Source organism: Pristis pectinata, chromosome 4, assembly GCF_009764475.1.
Source record: "Pristis pectinata isolate sPriPec2 chromosome 4, sPriPec2.1.pri, whole genome shotgun sequence".
Classification (NCBI taxonomy): domain Eukaryota; kingdom Metazoa; phylum Chordata; class Chondrichthyes; order Rhinopristiformes; family Pristidae; genus Pristis; species Pristis pectinata.
Window position 1 is genome coordinate 119,314,671 of NC_067408.1, and position 20,821 is coordinate 119,335,491.

General features: G+C 43.4%; 1 protein-coding gene across 4 annotated transcripts in view; it reads left to right on the forward strand.

Moving 5' to 3' along the window:
- Positions 1-20,821, forward strand: part of gbe1b (glucan (1,4-alpha-), branching enzyme 1b) — a 394,510-nt gene that overhangs the window by 41,648 nt on the left and 332,041 nt on the right. For all 4 annotated transcript variants that reach the window (XM_052014127.1, XM_052014129.1, XM_052014128.1 and 1 more), the window contains exon 2: positions 16,912-17,081. In XM_052014127.1, coding sequence (XP_051870087.1) covers positions 16,912-17,081 — 170 coding nt within the window. The remainder of the gene's footprint in view (positions 1-16,911; positions 17,082-20,821) is intronic.

Here is a 20,821-nt window from a genome sequence, read left to right on the forward strand (position 1 = left end):
TCCAATGAAATCAATTGAGATTGGCCTAGTTTCCCACCACCTCACCTTTTCACTCCTACGTACCTTCCCCGTCCACATCGTACCACCGACATTTTGTCAAATGCTAATTGATGTAACTGACACACAATGCAAGCGATGTGATTTAGATTTCTGTTTTATGGTTGTTTGATGAATGTATGTTTTCAGTACATGGATCAGAATTTAGTTGTTGAACGTGCTGTTTTACCTTTCCCTTATTGGTCTTGTCAAGAAGCAGATCATTGTACCTACTTTTCAGCAAGAGGTCCAGTGGCATGTGATGGCTTAGCAGATGCTGATAGCCACATCACAAGTCAATGTGCCGTGTTCTTGCTGCACTCTCTGCTTATTAGTCGTCAGGCTACTTCTGTAACAGAGAATGACCTTTGATGTTATTTTCTCTCGAGTAATGGTGCTATGTGCACTGTAGGTCATAGGACGCGTCAGGTGGATTTCTGATGGGGTTTGAAGAGGTATACAATGTTCCTTTCTCCAATTTTTCGAATAGATTTGATCAGTCAGTAATTCAGATTTTAATTGAGGTAGACCTGGTCTTTACTAATCTGTCTGGGTTTAAAAATGATTATTAATAATATTGTAAGTTTCCAATCATTGCCAGCAAATCCTCTTTGAACAATTCTGTTGAAATTTTCATTTAGGCATCCTGTAAATCCATACTCCTTTTGATGTCTGCTTGTTGGAAGAATGTATCAATAATACAAAGTGTTTTGGCCTATTCAATGTCTCATAGACAATGTAGGTTTGAAAGGTTGAAGCAACTAGTATTAGTGTTGGTTTTAAAGTTCCCTTGGGTTACAAAACTCTCCTTGTGGTTCTGTGGCTGACAGTATTGTTTCTTGGTTGGCTTTGGGGAGGGTGGGGTGGGGAAAGTGGGTGGTTTAGGGAGGAGGGTCAGGGAGGGGGTCGTGGGTGGTTTGGGGAGGAGGGTGGGGAGTGCTGCCTTATCAGTGATAGGTTTGGGGATTTTTTATTCTCTTTATTTATACCAGAGACCAAGGGGACGTTGTGTGGATGACCCTGCTGTTTCAGTCAAGAGCCTCGGGTGTTCCAGTGTGAGATTATTATCAACGTCCAGTTCACAACTTGCCCTGAAATTTCTCAATGTCATGGCTTCAATTTGGATTAATGCCCAGTTTTAAAAAAAAGTCATTCAAAGATAACATTTCTGGAATTGATGTATGTTTGAGGGAAGGAAAACAAATTGCCTGAAACTCCTTAGTAGAAAGTTAAAATATTTGCAAATGCTTTCTTAATGTGCTGCTGAAATGTCCTCGGCTAAAGAGCTTCAAATGACATTTGGAAGAACTTTGCTTAAGGTAAATTTTCAGGAGGCCATTGTGTTCCCCTGAAAACTCTGAGCTGAACATTCCACACTGAGGTCCCTCACAACTCCTGCATGAACAAAATCTTCGAGGACACTTTCCCAGTTTCCATTTTGTAATTAGTTCACCACACCCATTGGGACAGCTTCATTAATCTACAGTGGGGCTTGAGGTCAGCTGAGTTGTACAAATTCTGACACACTGACTTGACTGTAGAGAATGAAGGAGAAAGCTCCACGTATTGCAGCTCCGTCATCTTAATGACCCAAAGAGCTTTACATGGAATTGACAAGGACAAGGATGTTGGTCTAACTGCTCCATTCTAGCACTTCTGCTGCACACACTATTCAAGTGACCGTACAAAGCAATTTTACTTTTGAAGTGTGGACATCTTTGAAATGTAGGAAATATAGCAGCTAGTTCTGCAAGGCAAGGTCCCATCTCTGGCAGTGTGATATTGACCCTATGAGTAGTTGTAGTGTTGTTGGGTGAGGAATCATTATTACCCAGTGCACTGGGGCAAACACCCCTACAACCCTTTGAGATTGTGCTTTGGGACCTTTAACATCCATCTGAGAAAACAGATGGAGCCTTGTTCAACATCTCTGCTGAGAAATAGCACCTCTGATGCTGCAGAATTCCCTTAATATTTCAGTGGTACATTGGCCATATTCTTGTGCTCAGGAATGTGCCTCAAGACTTGCAGCCTTCTGACCTGGGTAGGAGTGGTATCTGCTGAAACAGAAGCCAGTGCTGAGAAAAGACCTTTGTTGGGATGGTCTCCCCTCTGACCTGGGGTGGTAGTTTGCGACCTGATCTCTGTCACATACCAGCAAAAGCAGAATGATGAGTTTGGCAGTTGTCAGTTTATCTTGCTGCACCCCGTCTACTGATTTGTCTTCCTGGCAGAGTGTGGGGAATTAGTACTGAGGTTATGACCTTCACTATATGGTGCGGTGCAGAGACACACGAACAACAACAACTTTCATTTATATAGGGCTGTTAGCAGAATAAATCCTCCCAATGTACCTCTCAGGAGTGTTAATGAATAAATCACACTACACTTCAGTATTCCCTTGATACTGTGCATTATTTTAAATGGTGTTTCAAAACTGGTCAGCATTGCCTTTATTTTTGTTTCTAAGTTTAATTTAAAAAATTATGCAGGTTCCTTTGATCCCTGTTTTGGTTAAATTGCTAAGGGCCTCATTAATCTAAAGTGCTGCAATTTTCTCTGTTTTGAGAAAGAATTACTGGTTCTTTGTTCATTTGTGAATTCATTTTGTCTGGTACCTTGTTAATTTAGGTGTACCTCTGCACACATAAACGAAAGAATGTTTGCATCTGTCAGGTACACATTTGTGTTCTTGCTGATCAGATCATGAGAGATGTGGCACTCCTTGAGTTAGAATGACCATTAATAATTGTCCTTCTAGATGTGGTCCACTTTCAGAATGTTTGCTTTAAAGAATTAAAAGATTAAAGGCCCTGAATTCAGTAGTGTCCTCCTGAGATCTGATAAGCAGTGAATGACTCTGTGATGCAGGGTTAACCTTTGTACGCCACGCATCAGCAATGAGCAAGTCACTAACGCTGAACGCGGAGAGCAACAAAACACTCCCTCTTGCTGGTCAACAGGAGTTTGTTTTTCCAAGGGAAAAGTCTAGTTTGTGATTTTTTTCATGATTGGTTAACCTATTTTAAAATGTTTTCCATTGATACTGGTGGGTATTTACCAGCCTTGTGCCAGTTGTGCTCACTTAGTTGTACTCCTGCTTCTGAAGTAGTGGTCAAAAGTACACATTGTACGCCAGAGACTTGAGAGTGGAGCTGACACTCCGAAGGAGTACTGAGGGTGTGCTGCACTGTTAGGCGGTTATTTGTTTATTCATTTCACAGGATATGGGTGTTGCTGGCAGCAACCATCACCCCATCTGCAGGCTCACTCATGGCACTGAACTGAGCCATGGGGAAGTAAATGTTTAGTGTGAGCATGCAGAGCCTCAGTTGGAGGATTAAGAAATGCACTCACCTTTCCATGGCTCAGCTTGGACTTGGGATCCCTGCTGTTCACTGACAAGGGCTAAAACCCTGGATTGTCACTTGCCTCATACTGAGTGATTGTCTTTCTTTGGGGGCAGGATGGTGTTTGAAGATTATTCCAAGATACTGATAGTCACGGTCTTCTTCCTCAGGTAGGGGAGTCTAAAACTAAAGGGCACAGGCTTAAAGTAGAGGGGAAAGATTTAAAGGGGTCATGAGGGGCAAGTTTTCCATACAGACGGTGGTGGGCATGTGGAATGAGCTGCCAGAGGAACTGGTACAGGTGGGTACAACTACATGGTCCAAAATGTACATGGATAGGAAAGGTTTAGAAGGATATGGACCAAGTGGAGGCAAAGGAACTAGCCCAGGTAGGCACCTTGGTTGGCATGCACCAGATGGGCTGAAGGGCCTGTCTCCGTGCTGTACAGTTCCATGACTCCATGAATTGATGATGAAAATTCAGAATAAAGCAAGTTTTTGGTGTTTGACTTAGCAATCCAATAGCTGAGCCAGGAACATTTCCAATACTGCAATGCACAGTTGAACATTACCCAGCCATTCGGGCTCAGTGGAATGTGTAGACTTATCAGTCAGAGCTGGAAGCCGACTCATTTGCTGCTTTGTGTTTTCAGTTGTGTGCAGTTTCCTCTGCCAAGGAATTAAAGGATCTGGTAGAATCTCCATTACCAGAACATCTCTAATACAGGCCCTCCAAGTACTATCAGTCCTACCCTTCCATGAAATACCAAACACCTTTACCTGCCCGTCCACCTAGAACCCCAATAACCAATCCCTCCCCAACCATTGAACTGACCCTTCATGTGACACCTTGAAACTATCTGCCCTTACTGCACCTGCCATGGAATCTCTCCCACACCCTCTCATAAGAGCCTCATTCAACCCAGCCCACCTAACCTGGTGTAACCCTTCTGTTCCCATGTAAATCTATGGCTTCCAATCTTTGTCCTTCCAAACCAAGTTTGCTGCAATCTTTGCACCATTCAGGTGGACCACCACCCCCCCACCCTGACTGCTCCCCTTAGGACCCCTCCAATCTGTTCTCAGACCCTTTAAATTTCTCCCTTCCTGAATTCTTCTTTCTTCTTCCTGCACTTCCCCAGGATCCCTTCTCTCCCTCAGCCCCATACCTTATTTCTTTGTATCTGTTCCCTTCATTAAAAAAAGCCTTTATTCTTCTGGCTATTTTCTGAACTACGAATATAGCCTGGTCCCTGCTCCTATGTTGCCTTCATCTATGAAGTGCCTGCAGTGTTTATTGCTTTCAAATGCTATATAAATCCAAGTTGTTAAATGTGATTTTCATTTTCTGTATAATGTGTTGGTACTAGTGATTTAAATTGCGCGTTAACAGTACTGTTGTCTCCTCCATGCATTACCATAAGCCAATGCCATTGTGTCACTCATTAAACCTTTTAAAATTCTTACCATCCAGGTCTAATGTATTTTGTGTATCTGCTCCAAGGACAGTGTTACAGAGTTGATCTTTATTTGAATTTAAACAGCCTTCCAAAAAAAAATTCTGGCATTTAAGTAAGCATCCTAAAGATTGATCAACAGTGGCTTGTCCTTGAAAATAGGTTCTTTCCAGTTATAGTCCTACACTAGCTTTCACATCATTGTAAAGATTTTTGTAGCTACAAATCCTACTACTGCTGCAAAATATTTTCACCTGGTTCTGAATATAGCTTCAAATTTTAGGGATGTTCACTACAGTAAGCAGGAAACATCCACAAAGCTGCGGAAGACTATAATGCCCTGCTTTTTCTGTGGTTTTCACGGACACCTGACAATTATGAATCTGAGATGGAGCTGATAGCACCAAATTGATGTTTCAGTATCTCGCCCTTTGTATCAGTGTTCTGGAACTTGAAGCAAATCCAGAAGTCTGCTGCCCGAATCTTAATGTGGCAACACCAGTAGTTAGAGTGGTAAAGGTGGTGTCTGGCATGTTTGCCTTCATGGGGTGTTGAGTATAAACGTTTGAAAGTACACATTGCAGCTGTACAAAGCTTTGGTCAGGCCACATTTGGAGTACTGTGTGCAATTCTAGTTGCTACATTACAAGAAGAATGTGGAGGCTGTAGAGAGAATGCCGAAAAGGTCACCAGGATGTTGACTGAATTGGAGAGTATTAGCTATAAGGAGAAGTTTGACATGCTTGAGTTGTTTTCTCTGGAGTGTCAAAGGCTGAGGGGAGACCTGTAGTTTATAAAATTATGAGAGGCAGAGATAGGGTAGATATTCAGAGTCTTTGTCCCCAGGGTGAAAATGCCAATTCCCAGACGACAGAGCTTCAAAGTGCGAGGGGAAAAGTTTAAAGGAGATTTACAAGACAAGTTTTATTACACAGAGAGTATTGGGTGCTTGGAACAGGCTGCCAGGGGTGGTGGTGGAAGCAGATACAACAGCAACATTTAAGAGGCATTTAGATAGGCACATGAACAGGCAGGGATTAGTTTAACGTGAGAGGAAGGGATGTGCAGACAGATAGGATTAGTTTAAATTGGCATGATGGTTGACACCGACATGGTGGGCCGAAGGGCCTGTTCCTGTGCTGTACTGTTGTATGTAACGCACACAATGTTCTGTTCAACCACTCTCGAAGATCTCTTTGGCTTCTGTAATAAAAATGGAAAATACTGGAAGCATTCAACAGATCAGGCAGCATCAGTGGAAGGAGAAACAGAGTTAATGTCTGAGGTCAAAGACCCTTCATCAGAACTGGGAAACAGAAGTATGTTTTAACTTGGTGGGGGGCTGGGGGGGGTGATGGGGTGGTAAGACCGGCCCACCACGTCCACACCAACCTTTTTGTCCATCTACACTAATCCCACTTGCCCGCGTTAGGACCATATCCTCCTTCGCCTTGCCTATTTAATCTGTCTAAATGCCTCTTAAACTTTGTATTTGTATCTGATACCATCACCTCCTCTGTGAGCACGTTACATATATCAACCAGTCTCTGTGTTTAGAAAAAAACTTGCCCCTCAGATCTCCTTTAAAATCCCTTCCTCTCACCTTAAACCTTTGTCATCTTTGACATCCCTACCATAGGGTAGATATACAGAATCTCTTTCCTATCTATGCACCTCAGTGCCTCTCATAATCTTATATACTTTATCACGTTGCTCCTCAGCCTCCTTCACTGCAGGGAAAACAAGCCCACCCTCTCCAATCTCTCCCTATAAAAAATGTCCTCCAATCCAGGCAACATCCTGGTGAATCTCCTCTGCGCTGTCTCCAGTGCAACCACATTCTTCCTGTAGTGTGGTGAGCAGGACTGCACATAGTGCTCCAAGTGTGGTCTAACGGCTGTTTTGTAAAGTAACATCCCAACTCTTCTATGCCCCAAATTATGAAGGCAGGCATGCCTTGCATCTTCTTCATCACCCTGTCGGCCTGTGTTGCCACTTTTGGGGACATGGACCCCTAGGTCTCTGTTTAACGACATTCGTTAGTGCCCTACCATTTATTGTATATGTCCCACTTCCCAAAGTGCATCATCTTCCACTTGTCCTAATAAATTTCACCTGCTATTTCTCCATCCAGATTTCCAACTGGTCTGTATCCCACTGTATCCTTTGACAACCTCTCTCACTATCCACAGCTGCACCAGTTTTCACGATGAAGAACTTGCTAATCAGTCCACCTTCATTTTCATCCAAATCTGTATGACGGTAAAACAAAGAACGCCACTGGTCACAGACCTCCAGTCAGAGAAACACCCCTCCACTAGTAAATTCTGTCTTCTATGGCCAAGCCAATTTACCAACTCACTGTAGATCCCATGTGTCTTAATCTTCTAGACCAGATGACCATGAGGGATCTTGTCAAATGCTTTACCATAGTCTGTGTAGCTAACATCCACTATCTAGCCTCATCAATCATTTTTGTCACCTCAAAAAAAATAAATTAAGTTTGCGATCCAGGACCTGCCCCCAACAAAGCCATGCTGACTATCCCTAATAAGCCAATGATTTTCTAAATGCAAGTAAATCCTATCCCAGAGGATCTTCTTCAATAATTTCAAAGCCACTGATGTAAAATTCACCAGCCTATAATTTCGTAGATTATCCCTGTTGCCCTTCTTAAAGAAAGGAACAACATTGGCCAGTCTTCTGAGACCTTGCCCATGGCTAACGAGGATACTAAGATCTGTCAAGGCCCCAGCAATCTCCTCGCTTGCTTCCCTCAGTTTCCTGGGATAGATCCCACCAGGCCCTGGAGTCTTAGCCACCTTGATGTTTTTTCAAGAGATTCAGCACCTCTTCCTTCTGAATAACAACATGCCCCAGAATATCAACACACTCCTCCATGATTTCACCATCATCTTGGTAAATACTAGTGCAAGGTACTCATTAAGGACCTTTCCCACTTCCTTGGCTCCATGCACAGATCCTTTGTCCATGAGTGGACCTACCCTTTCCTAGCTACCCTTTTGCTCCTAATGTAAATATAAAATGCTTTGAGATTCTCCTTAATCTTACTTGCCAAGTACACTTCATGGCCCCTTTTAGCCCTCCTAATTCCATGTTTAAATTCTTACCTGTTTCCTTTATATTCCTCAATGCTATGTTGGTGCGGAAGTGTGGTGACACTTGCGGGCTGCCCCCAGAACGCTACGCAAAAAAATATATTTCACTGTGTGTTTTGATGTATATGTGACTAATAAAGGTCTTATCTTATCAATGGTCCTTTCTGATTTCAGCTGCCTACACTTTAGATATTCTTCCTTTTTTTTGACTAAACTTTCAATATCTCGTCATCCAATGTTCCCAAACCTTGCCATCTTATCCTTTATTCTCACTGAAATATAATGGTCCTGAACTTCAGTCAACTGGCCTCCTACATGTCAGATGTAGATTTACCTCCAAACAGCTGCTTCCAATATACTTTCCCCAGTTCCTACCTAATAATGTTGTAATTAGCTTTTCCTCAATTTAGCACTTTCCCCCAAGAGTCTATCTTATCCTTTTCTATAACTACCTTAAAACTTATGAGATTATGTTTATTGCTCACTTATAGGAAGGATTTGATTATATTGGAAAGAGTGCAAAGAAGATTTACAAGGATGTTGCAAGGACTCGAGGGACTGAGTTATGGAGAGATGTTAGACAGTTCTTTGCCCCTTCTACCTATCACCTCTCAGCTTATTACACCTTCCCCGCCCCCCCCCCACCCACCTACCATCCCCCTCTGAACTCACCTATCCCCTGCCTGCCTGTGTTGTTCCTGCTCTCCCCATCTTCTTATTCTGGCTTCTGTCCTCTTCCTTTCCAGTCCTGATGAAGGGTCTCAACCCAAAACGTCGACTCTTTATTTCCCTCCATAGATGCTGCCTGACCTGCTGAGTTCCTCCAGCACTTTTTGTGAATTGCTCCAGATACCAGCATCTGCAGAATTTCTTGTTGTCTTCATTAGCTTGAATATGCATCTAGGTGGGCATGGACACGTATGGGCTGAAGGGCCTTTTTCTGTGATGTACAACTCTGACTCCATGTTCCCGGTGCTCCCTCACTGAAAGTTCAATCACCTGGCCAGGCTCATTCCTCAGTACAAGATCTAGTTAGGTTTCACCCTGCTTGGACTACCTACATATTGTTTCCAGAAACCCTCCTTCATCAATCTCCTTTGTTACCTCCTCAAAAAATAACAATTAGTGAGTCAGGATTTGCCCCTCAGACAGCCATGCTGATCACCCCTAATCAGTCCCTGCCTTTTTAAATATACGGAAATCTCGTCCCTTAGAATTTTTTCTGCAGTAATTTCTTTACCACTGATAGAAGGCTCACCAGCCTGTGGTTACCTGGCTCACGAGTGGAGGAACTGGTGAAAGAAATGGAGTCTTTGAAGGAAGCAAGGTGGGCAGAAGTGTAGTTGAGATATCTGAGGAAAAATATAGGCTGAAGCTCCCAGCATCTGCAGTTGCCTAGATTTTCAATTATATTGGCTCCCAGTTCAGCAACACCTCCAATTATAAATTTACCATCTTTATTGTCATCAAACCTGCCAAGGCCTCCGTTCCCTCCTCATCTACGCAGCCTAAAGCTCCCTGATCCCGTGCAGCACCCCCCTGCCGCGATTGGCCTTTGGTACAGCCCATTTCCATTAGCCCATCGCTGGAAGCCATGCAGAATCTGTGTGCAGGAATTCCCTGCCCAAACCTCTCAGCTATGAGCTCCTTTAAGATCCATCGCATTGCCAAGCTTTTGCTTGCATGTGCCGATTCTGGGGCGCTATTTATTTTCTTCGTCTTTCGCCTCCTGCAGGTACTTGGGATATCTTTCTCTGCCATTTGCTATATAAATGAAGGGTATCAAAGCAGGTTTTCTACTGGGAGTTCTTGTGATTGTGAATTTCTCTGACCTGATAATGGCTTTGATTATGGAGGAAAATGAATGAAGAATCTTGCTTTGCTGTAATTTGGATTTATTTATTTTTAAATTGGTGTCATTTTAATTCAAATGTGCTTAATTCAAGTGATTAGATTCCTTATTTAGTACTACTTCTGCTATTTATGTTGACAAATTCAAATTACAGGACAATTTATCTTTCAAAGTCAAAGAAGTGCTTTGAATTATCAGCAGTAGACAGCACGCTGCACTTGGAATGAAGGCTGCAGTTGTTCAGCCAGATCAGTGGAGGAGCAACGTAGCTCAGCATCCTGTGAGCTGCAGTCCGGTTACCTACCAGTGGCTGTATGGAAATGTTAGCTAATCGGTCCCGTTCCTGTGTGTTTTTGCACCATAGCCTTTCAGCTTTCTTGTTTCTTGTGTATTTTACCATCAGGGTATTGCTGTAGTCTTAGGCTTTTGACTCCGAAGAAGTAAAGAGTGATACTTCCCAGGAGGAGGCCATTCAGCCCATTGGTCAGCATGGTTGTGCTGTACTTCCAGCAGATCTGTCTGTCTGTGGAGATAGTGAATCAGAGGACATACTGTTTTTTTTAAATTGTTAATTACAGGTGCTGTCAAGGTGTACTCCATTTTATCCATCTAATAATTCTTTTAATTAATGTTGACATGGTAGCCAATAATTCAGGAATGAAATTAGTAAGCAATTCTTTCCACAAAGGAAAATAGAAATTGAATGTTCTCTGCCCTACAGAGTGTGGCTGCTGAGGGTTGGTTGACCTTTTGAGCACAGATTGGGCGAAGGTATCCAGGGATGAAGCAAAGGAATGTAAATGGCGCTGAGGTGCAAATCAACCACGATTGAATTAAATACCAGAACAGGTCTAAGGGGCTTAGTGGCCTATACCTGCTCCCATTGTTCCAATGAAATGGTATTCAAATTTTAGATCTTGATCCATTATTCCTTGAACCCTGCCCTTTTTTTTATTAAGATCTATTCTGTATAGTTTCTCAAGCAAGGAAAAACATTAAGATGTGAGAGACAAGCGAGGTGCAGTTTGATATTTTGCAGTACAGAAAGCAAGCGAGTTTTAATTCTACAGAAGGTGATCCTGAGCTTTCATAGAAGTGATTATGGTCTGCTGGCTCTGGATTTTTCTTTCTCTGCGTAAAGTTGTCACCTGTTGTCTTGAGGAGGTGGTTGATTTGCTGCAGACTTGGCTGAAGGTTCTCCTGCAGTCAGGAGTTCCATGATGTAGGTGGTAGAGTCCCCATGCTCCTGCTGCCCTTATCCAGTTGGCAACTATCGTAGACTTGCAAGGGGCTGCTGAAGAAGGCTGGGTAAGCCTGCAGTGCATCCTGTGGATGGTACATGGTGCAATCATGATCTGCCATTGGTGGAGAGAATAAATGCTTCAATCAGCAGGGTGTGTGAGGTGGAAAGAGACCAGGATATAGCGGTGCTGTTGGTTTACCTTTGTCCCTCTATGTGCTGGAGGTTGTTGGGTTTGGGTGGGCCACACACCTGACACTGGGACGTTTTACAATACTGAAAGTACTTCCATCTTGATGTATGGCCAATCTTATGGGTTTTGACACCAACCAACTTTCTCAAGGGACGCATTGTGGGACAATGCTTGTTTGAATCAACGACACTTTAGCACTGATAGCAGAGCAAAAATGCATGCCCTTTTGAAGCAACAAGGTTTGTTGTTAACTTTGATTACGAAATAAGATGCGAGTTCTTGTACAAGTTGAAGAAGAATAAAAGGGCCACAAAATGACAATGAAATTCTATGCACTGAAAGTTTGAAATTGCATTGTGTGAAGATTTATTCAAGCAGAGCAGCAGGTATAAGCCAGGTAATTATAGGCTAGTGAGTCTGTCGTCAGTGGAAGGTCTGAGGAACAGGATTAATCTATACTTGAAGAGGCAGGGATTGTTAGTATGGCTTTGTTTCTGCGAGATCCTGCCTGACCAATTGAACTTTTCTATAGTTGTCACCAAAGTATGCGAATGAAGGCAGTGTGGTTGATGCAGTCCATGTGGACTTCAGTGAGGCCTGTGACAAGGTTCCACGTGGGGAATTGGTCCAAAAGGTTAGACCCCATGGGATCCAGGGCAAATTAGTCGAGGGTTGCTTTGAGACTGAAATCTTTGCGCCGTGGTGTACCTCGGGGACTGGAACCTATGCTGTTTGTTAGATATAGTAATGATCTGGATGTGAGTATAGGAGGTATGATTTATAAGTTCATTGATGCTACAAAGATTGGTAGTGCTCTTGATAGTGAGGAGGGCAGTTGTTGGTAATAGAGAGAAATTGATCAGTTGGTAAGATGGCAGATCAGAGCAATGGCAGATAAAGTTTAATCCTGCTGTGTGAGGTGATGCATTTTGGGAGGATTAATAAGGCTAGAGTATACACAGTGAATGATAGTACCCTAGGAAGTATCAAAGAGCAGAGGGACCTTGGTGGACATGTCCAAGGATCCCTGAATGTGTCCATAAGACCATTAGACAAAGGAGCAGAATTAGGCCATTCGGCCCATCAAGTCTGGTCTGCCATTCAATCATGGATGATTTATTTTCCCCTCTCAACCCCATTCTCCTGCCTTCTCCCTGTAACCTTTGATGCCCTTACTAATCAAGAACCTATCAACCTCCACTTTAAATATACTCGATGACTTGGCAATGAATTCCACAGATTCACGAGCCTCTGGCTAAAGAAATTCCTCCTCATCTCAGTTCTAAAGGGACGTCCTTCTATTCTGAGGCTGTGCCCTCTGGTCCTAGACTCTCCCACTACTGGAAACATCCTCTCCACGTCCACTCTATCCAGGCCTTTCAATATTCAGTAGGTTTCAATGAGATCCCCCCTCATTCTTCTAAACTCCAGCAAGTACAGGCCCAGAGCCATCAAACACTCCTCATCCATCCTCCACTCCTCTTCCATTGGGTAGAAGATACAGGAGCCTGAGGGCATGTAACTCCAGACTTAAGGACAGCTTCTACCCCACTGTGATAAGACTATTAAGCGGTTCCCTTATACGATAAGATGGACTCTGACCTCACAATCTACCTTGTTGAGACCTTGCACCTTATTGCACTGCACTTTCTCTGTAGCTGTAACACTTTACTCTGTACTGTTATTGTTTTTACCTGTACTACATCAATGCACTCTGTACGAACCCAATGTAACTGCACTGTGTATTGAATTGATCTGTATGATCGGTATAGAACCATAGAACAATACAGCACAATACAGGCCTTCGGCCCACCATGTTGTGCCAACCTTCAAACCACTCCTAAGACTATCTAACCCCTTCCTCCCACATATCCCTCTATCTTAAATTCCTCCATATGCTTATCTAACAATCTCTTGAAGTTGACCAACGTATCAGCCTCCACCACCACCCCAGTGCAGTGCACCACTGTCTGGGTGAAAAATCTGCCTCTGACGTCTCCCTTGAACTTCCCCCCCCATTACCTTAAAACCATGCCCTCTTGTATTGAGCATTGGTGCCCTGGAAAAGAGGCGCTGGCTGTCCACTCTATCTATTCCTCTTAATATTTTGTGTACCTCTATCATGTCTCCCCTCATCCTCTTTCTCTCCAATGAGTAAAGCCCTAGCTCCTTTAGTCTCTCCTCATAATCCATACTGTCTAATCCAGGCAGCATCCTGGTAAATCTCCTCTGCACCCTTTCCAATGCCTCCACATCCTTCATATAATGAGGTGACCAGAACTGGACACAGTATTCTAAGTGTGGCCTAACCAGAGTTCTGTAAAGCTGCATCATTACTTTGCGGCTCTTAAACTCGATCCCCCAACTTATGAAAGCTAACATCCCATAAGCTTTCTTAACTGCTCTATCCACCTGTGAGGCAACTTTCAGTGATCTGTGGATATGAACCCCCAGATCCCTCTGCTCCTCTACACTGCCCAGAATCCTGCCATTTACCTTTTATTCTGCCTTGGAGTTTGTCCTCCCAAAGTGTACCACTTCACACTTCTCTGGATTGAACTCCATCTACCACTTGTCAGATATGCAAGACAAGTTTTTCCACTGTACCTCGGTACAAGTGACAATAATAAACCAATATCAATACGTTAACCCTTTCATTCCTGGGATCATTCTTGTAAACCTCCTCTGGACCCTTTCCAATGCCAACACATCCTTGCTTAGATATGGAGCCCAAAACTGCTCTCAATACTCCAAATGTGGTCTGACCAACACCTTATAAAGCCACAGCATTACATCCTGCTTTTATATTATAGTCCTCTTGAAATGAATGCTAGCATTGCATTTGCCTTCATTACTATCGACTCATCCTGCAAGTTAACCAAGTCATTGTGGGTAGATATGGTGACCTATGGGACATTTGCCTTCATCAGCCAGGGCATAGAATGTAGGAGCAGGGAGGTCACGGTACAACTTTAGAAAACACCGGTTAGGTCACGGAGTACTGCATGCAGTTCTGGTCACCACACCATAGGAAGATTGGTTGTGCAGGAGAGGGTGGAGGGAGGGATTCACCAGGATGCTGCCTAAGATGTAACATTTCAGTTTTGTAGAGAGACTCCAAGGACAGGCCAGGAACCACAGGCCAGTGAGCTGATATCAGTGGTGGGAAAGTTACTGGAGGGGATTTTGAGGGACAAGATCACCAGCATTTGGAAAGGCAAGGACTGATTACGGACAGTCAGCATGGCTTTGTGCATGGGAAATCATGTCTTACGTATTTGATTGAGTTTTTGAGAGGGCAGCCAAGAGGATTGATGAGGGCAGGGCAGTAGACATTGTTGACATGAATCTTAGCAAGGCTTTGACAAGGTCCTGCATGGTAGGCTGGTGCAGAAGGTGAGATCACATGGGAGGCAGGGTGAGCTAGCCAATTTAGATTGGATACCTGTGTCCAGTGGTGTGCCGCAGGGATCGGTGCTGGGCCCACTGTTGCTTGTCATATATGTTAATGATTTGGATGAGAATATAGTTAGCATGGTTAGTAAGTTTGCAGATGACTCCAAAATTGGTGGTATTGTGGACAGTGCAGAAAGTTATCTAACATTACAACAGGATCTTTGTCCATTAGGAAAATGGGCCAAGGAATGGCAGGTAGAACTTAATTTTGACAAATGCACAGTTTTGCATTTTGGGAAGTTAAACCAGGATAGGACTAGCCCAGTAAATGGCAGGGCCCTGGAGAGTGTTGTAGAACAGAGAAACCAAGCGGTACAGGCACATGGTTCCCTGAAAGTGGCATCACAGGTAGACAGGGTGGTGAAGAAGGTGTTTGGCACACTAGCCTTCATCAGTCAGGGCATTGAGTACAGAGATTGGGGCATCATGTTGGTGAGACTGCACTTGGAGTATTGTGTGCTTTTCTGGTCACCTAGCTAAAGGAAGGATGTCATTAACCTGGAAATGGTGCCGAAAAGGTTTGTGAGGATGTTACTGGGACTGGAGGGCTTGAGTTATAAGGAGAGGCTGGGACTGTTTTCCCTGGAGCGTAGGGGGCTCAGGATGGTCACAGTCTTTTTCCAGAGTAGAGGAGTCTAAAACTAAGGGGCATAGATTTAAGGTAAGAGGGAAGAAATTTTAAGGGGAACTGAGATGCAACTTTTTTCCACACAGAGGATGGTGGGTGTGTGGAATGGGCTGCCAGAGGAAGTGGTAGAGGCGGGTACAATGTTTAAAAGGCATTTGGACAGGTGGGTGGATAGGAATGGCTTAGAAGGATTTGAGCCAAACACAGGCAAATGGGACTAACATAGGTGGGCAACTTAGTTGACACAGACATTTGGGCCAAAGGGTCTGTTTCCATGCTCTGAAATTGTATGACTGGATAGGCTGGGCTTGATCTCATTGGAGTAGGGTAGGCTAAAGGGGGGCCTGATAGAGTTGTACGTAGTTGTGAGGGGCATAGACAGGCTGGATGGTGAGAAATATTTTCCCTTAGCAAACATGTCTGTGACTGGAGCCCATAAGTTTACGGTGAGGAGTAAGAGATTTGGAGGGGGATTTGAGAGGATGGTTAAACCCTGGAACTCTGTGGCTGTGGGGTTGTTGGAGGCAGCTGCTCTCTCAACATTTTTTTTAGATGAGCCCCTAAAATGCTTGATGCAGAGAGCTGGGTGCTGGGAAATGGGATTAGTTATAGATAGATAATGGTCAGTATGGACATGATGGGCCAAAGGACCTGTTTCTATACTCTGTCTGAAAGTGACTTGCCTGTGTCATCTTGGGATATTCCAAAGCAATGAGGAATGGTCATTGTATCAGAAAGATCTCACACAGTCAGCACCTGGTGGGAGTGCAGCACTCCTTCAGTGCTGATCAGCATTGCTGGAGTCTGTAGTGGGCCGCAAACCTGACCTGAAGATGGGAGAGTGGAACCCACTGAGATGTTGCTGAATCAAGTGTGAAATCTGGCAAGCATGTTGTGCGAAGCCATTTCACTGCCATAAGCTGTTGCTGCTCCTGGTGTGAGTTGGCACCCCAGCATTCTTTTTGCCATTGCTGCCATCAATCTATTTCAATGCTGGTTAACCTGTTGCTTATAGAAAGCCTGTTGTACTGGTGGCTGGTTGCAACCAAAAGTGGCATGAAATGTGCTTTTTGCCAGGGATCCTGAGAAACCAGACTAAATCTGAGCACGTCAAACAGTGCTGTCAGTTCAAAACAACAACAGGAACTGTATAATGTCGGTCGTTTCACAGCAGCATGGGTACTGAGTCTAAGCATGATTGGTGGCCTTCACTCAGAACGAGCTGCCTCTTGTCCAATGAGTTGTGAGTGCCCTTTGCTAAGGTGTTACCTGTTGGGAAACTTGGAGATGTTCCCTGAATCAGTGGGAAGTGTGCTGGAAGTTGTGCAGGTCTGCCTATATGTTGTTTAAGGCTTTCTCCCCTTTTAAATGAGAGATCCGTCTGGTGTTGACTTCCCAGGCTCCAGATCTGACCCTCTCTGTGCCAACCCACTCTGCATTTTTCAGACCAAGCCCTGATATCCATAGAGTAAAAACACTCCCATCTCCTCCTTTTAATTTTCCTTTGCTATTCTACCTGTGCTTTTGTTGACATATGTCGGAGATAACAAGTAATTTACCCTTTTTTTCCTTCTGTAAAGGTACAATAATTTCAACAGTTTGGTCAAAAGTATCGTTGCAAATGAAGGAAGTCTTGATAAGTTTTCTCGTGGCTACGAATCTTTTGGTGTCAACCAACAGGCTAATGGTGGAATTTATTGCAAGGAATGGGCCCCAGGAGCAAAGTCTATATCTCTTGTTGGAGAATTCAGTGAGTATTCATCTTCTATGTAAATGTGATATTGCTTGATCAGCAGAATAAATATTCCTACAAGTGGTGAGTACCTTGAATGTTGGAGATCTGAAATGTAATCCAAAAAATGCTGCTAATTCTCAGCTTTTCTCCATGTTAATGTAAAGCTTTTTTGATGAAGAAGGTTTCTAGGCCCAGAAATTTTTACGCACAATTGATATTTGTTGTGAATAAGAGGCATTGTGTGATGCAGCTATATTTCAATCAAAGTAGGTGAATGGATCACCAGCAATCTAATAGAATACAGGAGTAGATCAAGGGCTGAATGGCTTGTTTATGGTTTAAAAAAAGTGAGTAATTATAGGTTGACTAGAAGTAGACTTACTGCTGTGATTTAGGTCACAGGATGTTATGAGGCAAGGTATTGGGCCATAGACAAAGTATTGAGGCTTTGGAGAAGAAAAATGGTCAGGCATAACGAGACCATCAAACTTCAGAGTGTTATGATGTATAGTAATTCTGTATTTAATCATAAAACCGTTCATGATAGATTGGAGGTATTTCGTTCTTTGAGCAGTAGATTATTAATGTTTCCAGCAAAACTGTTTACTTGATACCTTTCATCCAGTGTTATAAGTATGGGGACGACGTTCGGATGTTAGCTTATTCATTTGTATATGATGTAGCATTGAGAGGGAATACTTAATGTTCTCCTCTCCTAACCTTCGTAAACAAAACCTTGCAAACCTGCTGCTCCCATCTGAACTTGCTTCAGGTCCTGTTCACTTTTCACCCTTGTGTTCTCAAACTATAACAGCTCCTGCCCCAAATGATGGTGTTGGTCGAGATTATAGGGGGCTTGCCATTGACTTTCTTGGCAATCTCCTTTGGTACCACAACCATTCGAAAGACCCATTTTCCTCCAATTCTATATTTTTTCTCATCACTGATTTTACACACTTCAGTTGTCAAGGTTCTCAGCATTAGACTTCTCCCCTAAACCTCTGTGCCTTTTGACCTTGCTCTCAAAAACGTCTTTAGTCATCTGCCCTGATATTTGACAATGCCCTTCTGAAATGCCTTGAGATGTGTCACTGTGTTAAAGGTGCTATATAAATGTTTATAGAGGTCTATAGGCTGTGTGATCCACTGCCAGGCATAGTACTTGAGACAGATTAGATTTGAAAAGCAGAAAGCTGCAGATGCTGGAAATCTGAAATAAGAATGAGAAATGTTGGAAATGCTCAGCAGGTCAGGCAGTATCTGTGGAGAGAGTTCTGAACTGTGATACCAGTGGTGCCTGCATCCTGAAAAGTCAATTGTTGAGGCAGGTAGATTGCTTTGGTAGATGAAGTGAAAGGATAAAGAGTGATGTGAACTCTTGCTCAGGTAGAAATACTGTACATCTCGATCAGTGACTCCTGCTGCTTGCAGAGTACTCAGTCACTCTGCAGCCCTACCCCCTCAAAAAAATACATTTGCTGAGATTATTCCAATTCTTAGCTCGATGAATGGGTTTGATACGGCTGACCAGTGCTAGTGGCGGTAATTATATTCATTGCTGGAGCTAAGGTGCATGCATTCGTCTGATATTGTAAATCTGTGTGCTTTTTTTTAATTTGACTTGAATTGTATTGATCTTAGCCTGTTTAAGAATAGATCTGTATTTGACTAATAGTGGAAATGAGTGCAATATCTCATTCCATTGAATACTGGTTACGGTAGTTGAATTATTTAACCTCCTTCCTCTCATTTCCAAACACTCTAATGTTCCTCAGAAACAGTCGTTGGCCAGCTTCATCCTCCTTCCTCCAGCTCTCACCTTCCTGTATCTTGGGCAGTCAAACTTGCTCATCTGCTGAAATAAGTTACAGCCATACATGGTCAAGTTCTGCCAGTCGAGCATACAAATTCTAGATACAGAAAACGCCCCATTTTCATCAATATCTATACTTGGCGCATTCTCATTGTAATAGTGTCTCTGTACTGGTCAGTTCCTTCTGCTTCCATTGAGGTAGATCCCAGAGCAGATACTTAGGGCATTTATAGGACTCATAAAACAATCAAGTGCTTCACGATTGCCTCACAGCCAGCCACTGGAAGGGTGTTAGTGTGAGCGTGCAGGCAGATGTTTTTAGGGCAGGGAGTGAGATGCAAGGGCTTCCTGGAAGATTTAAGGGAAGGGTGGGCAGAAGGTGCTAATTTGGAGGGTGGGGGTGGATGAAACAGAATTAGATGTGGGCAAGCAAGGGCAGGGGATTGGTCAAAGTTACATGAAGCAAGATTGCAATGTCTTGAGTCTCCACTGCTGGAAGGAAAAAAAGGTGAAATATTGCAGCAATGGAGACAGGTGGTGGAGAATCTGCAAAGGAGAGCAACAAGGATAACACTACAACTGTGAGAACAGGTCAAACAGGCTAGGGGTCTGAAGAAATAGAGGTAGGGAGATGTGAGGCTGGCCTGTTGAGGTTGGGTAGGCACTGAAGTGACCTGATAGTTCTTGAAGATGATGCAAAGTGTTGATAAGGTAATGTGGAGAAAATGTTTCTATGAGAAAATGTTTTCATTTAGGAGGATTGCCAGAACTAGAAGCAATAAATAGAGTTGCTCATAAACCCGCGACCTCCTCACCACCAAGGACGAGAGCAGCAGGTAGTAGGGGAACACCACCTGCAGGTTCTCCTCCAAGTCACACACCATCCTGATTTGAAAATGTGTCACTGTTTCTTCATGGTTGCTGGTCTATATCCTTGACACTGTCCGCAACAATATTAGGGGAGCACCTTCACCAGAATCACCACCACCTTCTCAGGACCAGTAAGGGAGGGGCAATGAATTCTGGCCAGACGAACAATGCCTCCATCCTAAAAAATCAACAGAAGTCAGCAGAGAATTCAAAAGAAGAGAAACTTCTTTCCAGAGACTGATTGTAGAGATGTGCTGTAATGAATGTGAAGACGTTACATGGAGATCATGAATCTTGCACGCACACATGGAGTGCTTGGGCTGATTAGCATTGATACATTTAAGATGAAGCAGGATAGACAAAGTGAGGAAAAAAAGAGTAAAACATTAAGATAGAGGGGTGGAGAAGGCTTGTGCCGACCATAAACAGCGTCGTTCTGTGGGCTCAGTGCCTGTCTCCCTGCTGTAGTTTCTGTGTAACTGATTGCAGTGGAGTATTTCAGAATGGGTGGTGATGGCTTAGAGATGGGAGATGCCCATATAGAGAAAATTCGCAGTGCCCATAGAATAGGAAAGGAAGCTGAGTGGCTCAGAATCAGGTTTATTACCACTGACATATGTCGTGAAATTTGTTGTTTTCTGGCAGCAGTACAGTGCAAGACATAAAGACATAAAAATTACTATGTTACAAGAATAAATAAATAGTGCAGAAGAGGAATGATGTGGTGGATTTTGTGGATGAAATGAGCCCAAAAGAGCTGGGAAGAGAGACTGAGGTGGTACTCACTCCACCCCTGATCAATATTATATCCTGATCGGGGTGGAGTGAGAAAACTGTCAGTGAGCACTCTCTCTTAGTTTCACAATTCTAAAACATCCCAGTAGTTCCAATAGGTGTGCTGCCAAGATGACCAGGCTAGTTGAGAAGACTGTTCAGAGAAAGCAAACAGAATTCAAGGGTCTCTAAATGAGTAGATATTGGCTGCTCTAAAACTAATGACATTGTGATCGCTGTTTTGTAAATCATGTCTCACTGAGACACACTCATCTCACTTCATTTTCTACTCTCGATC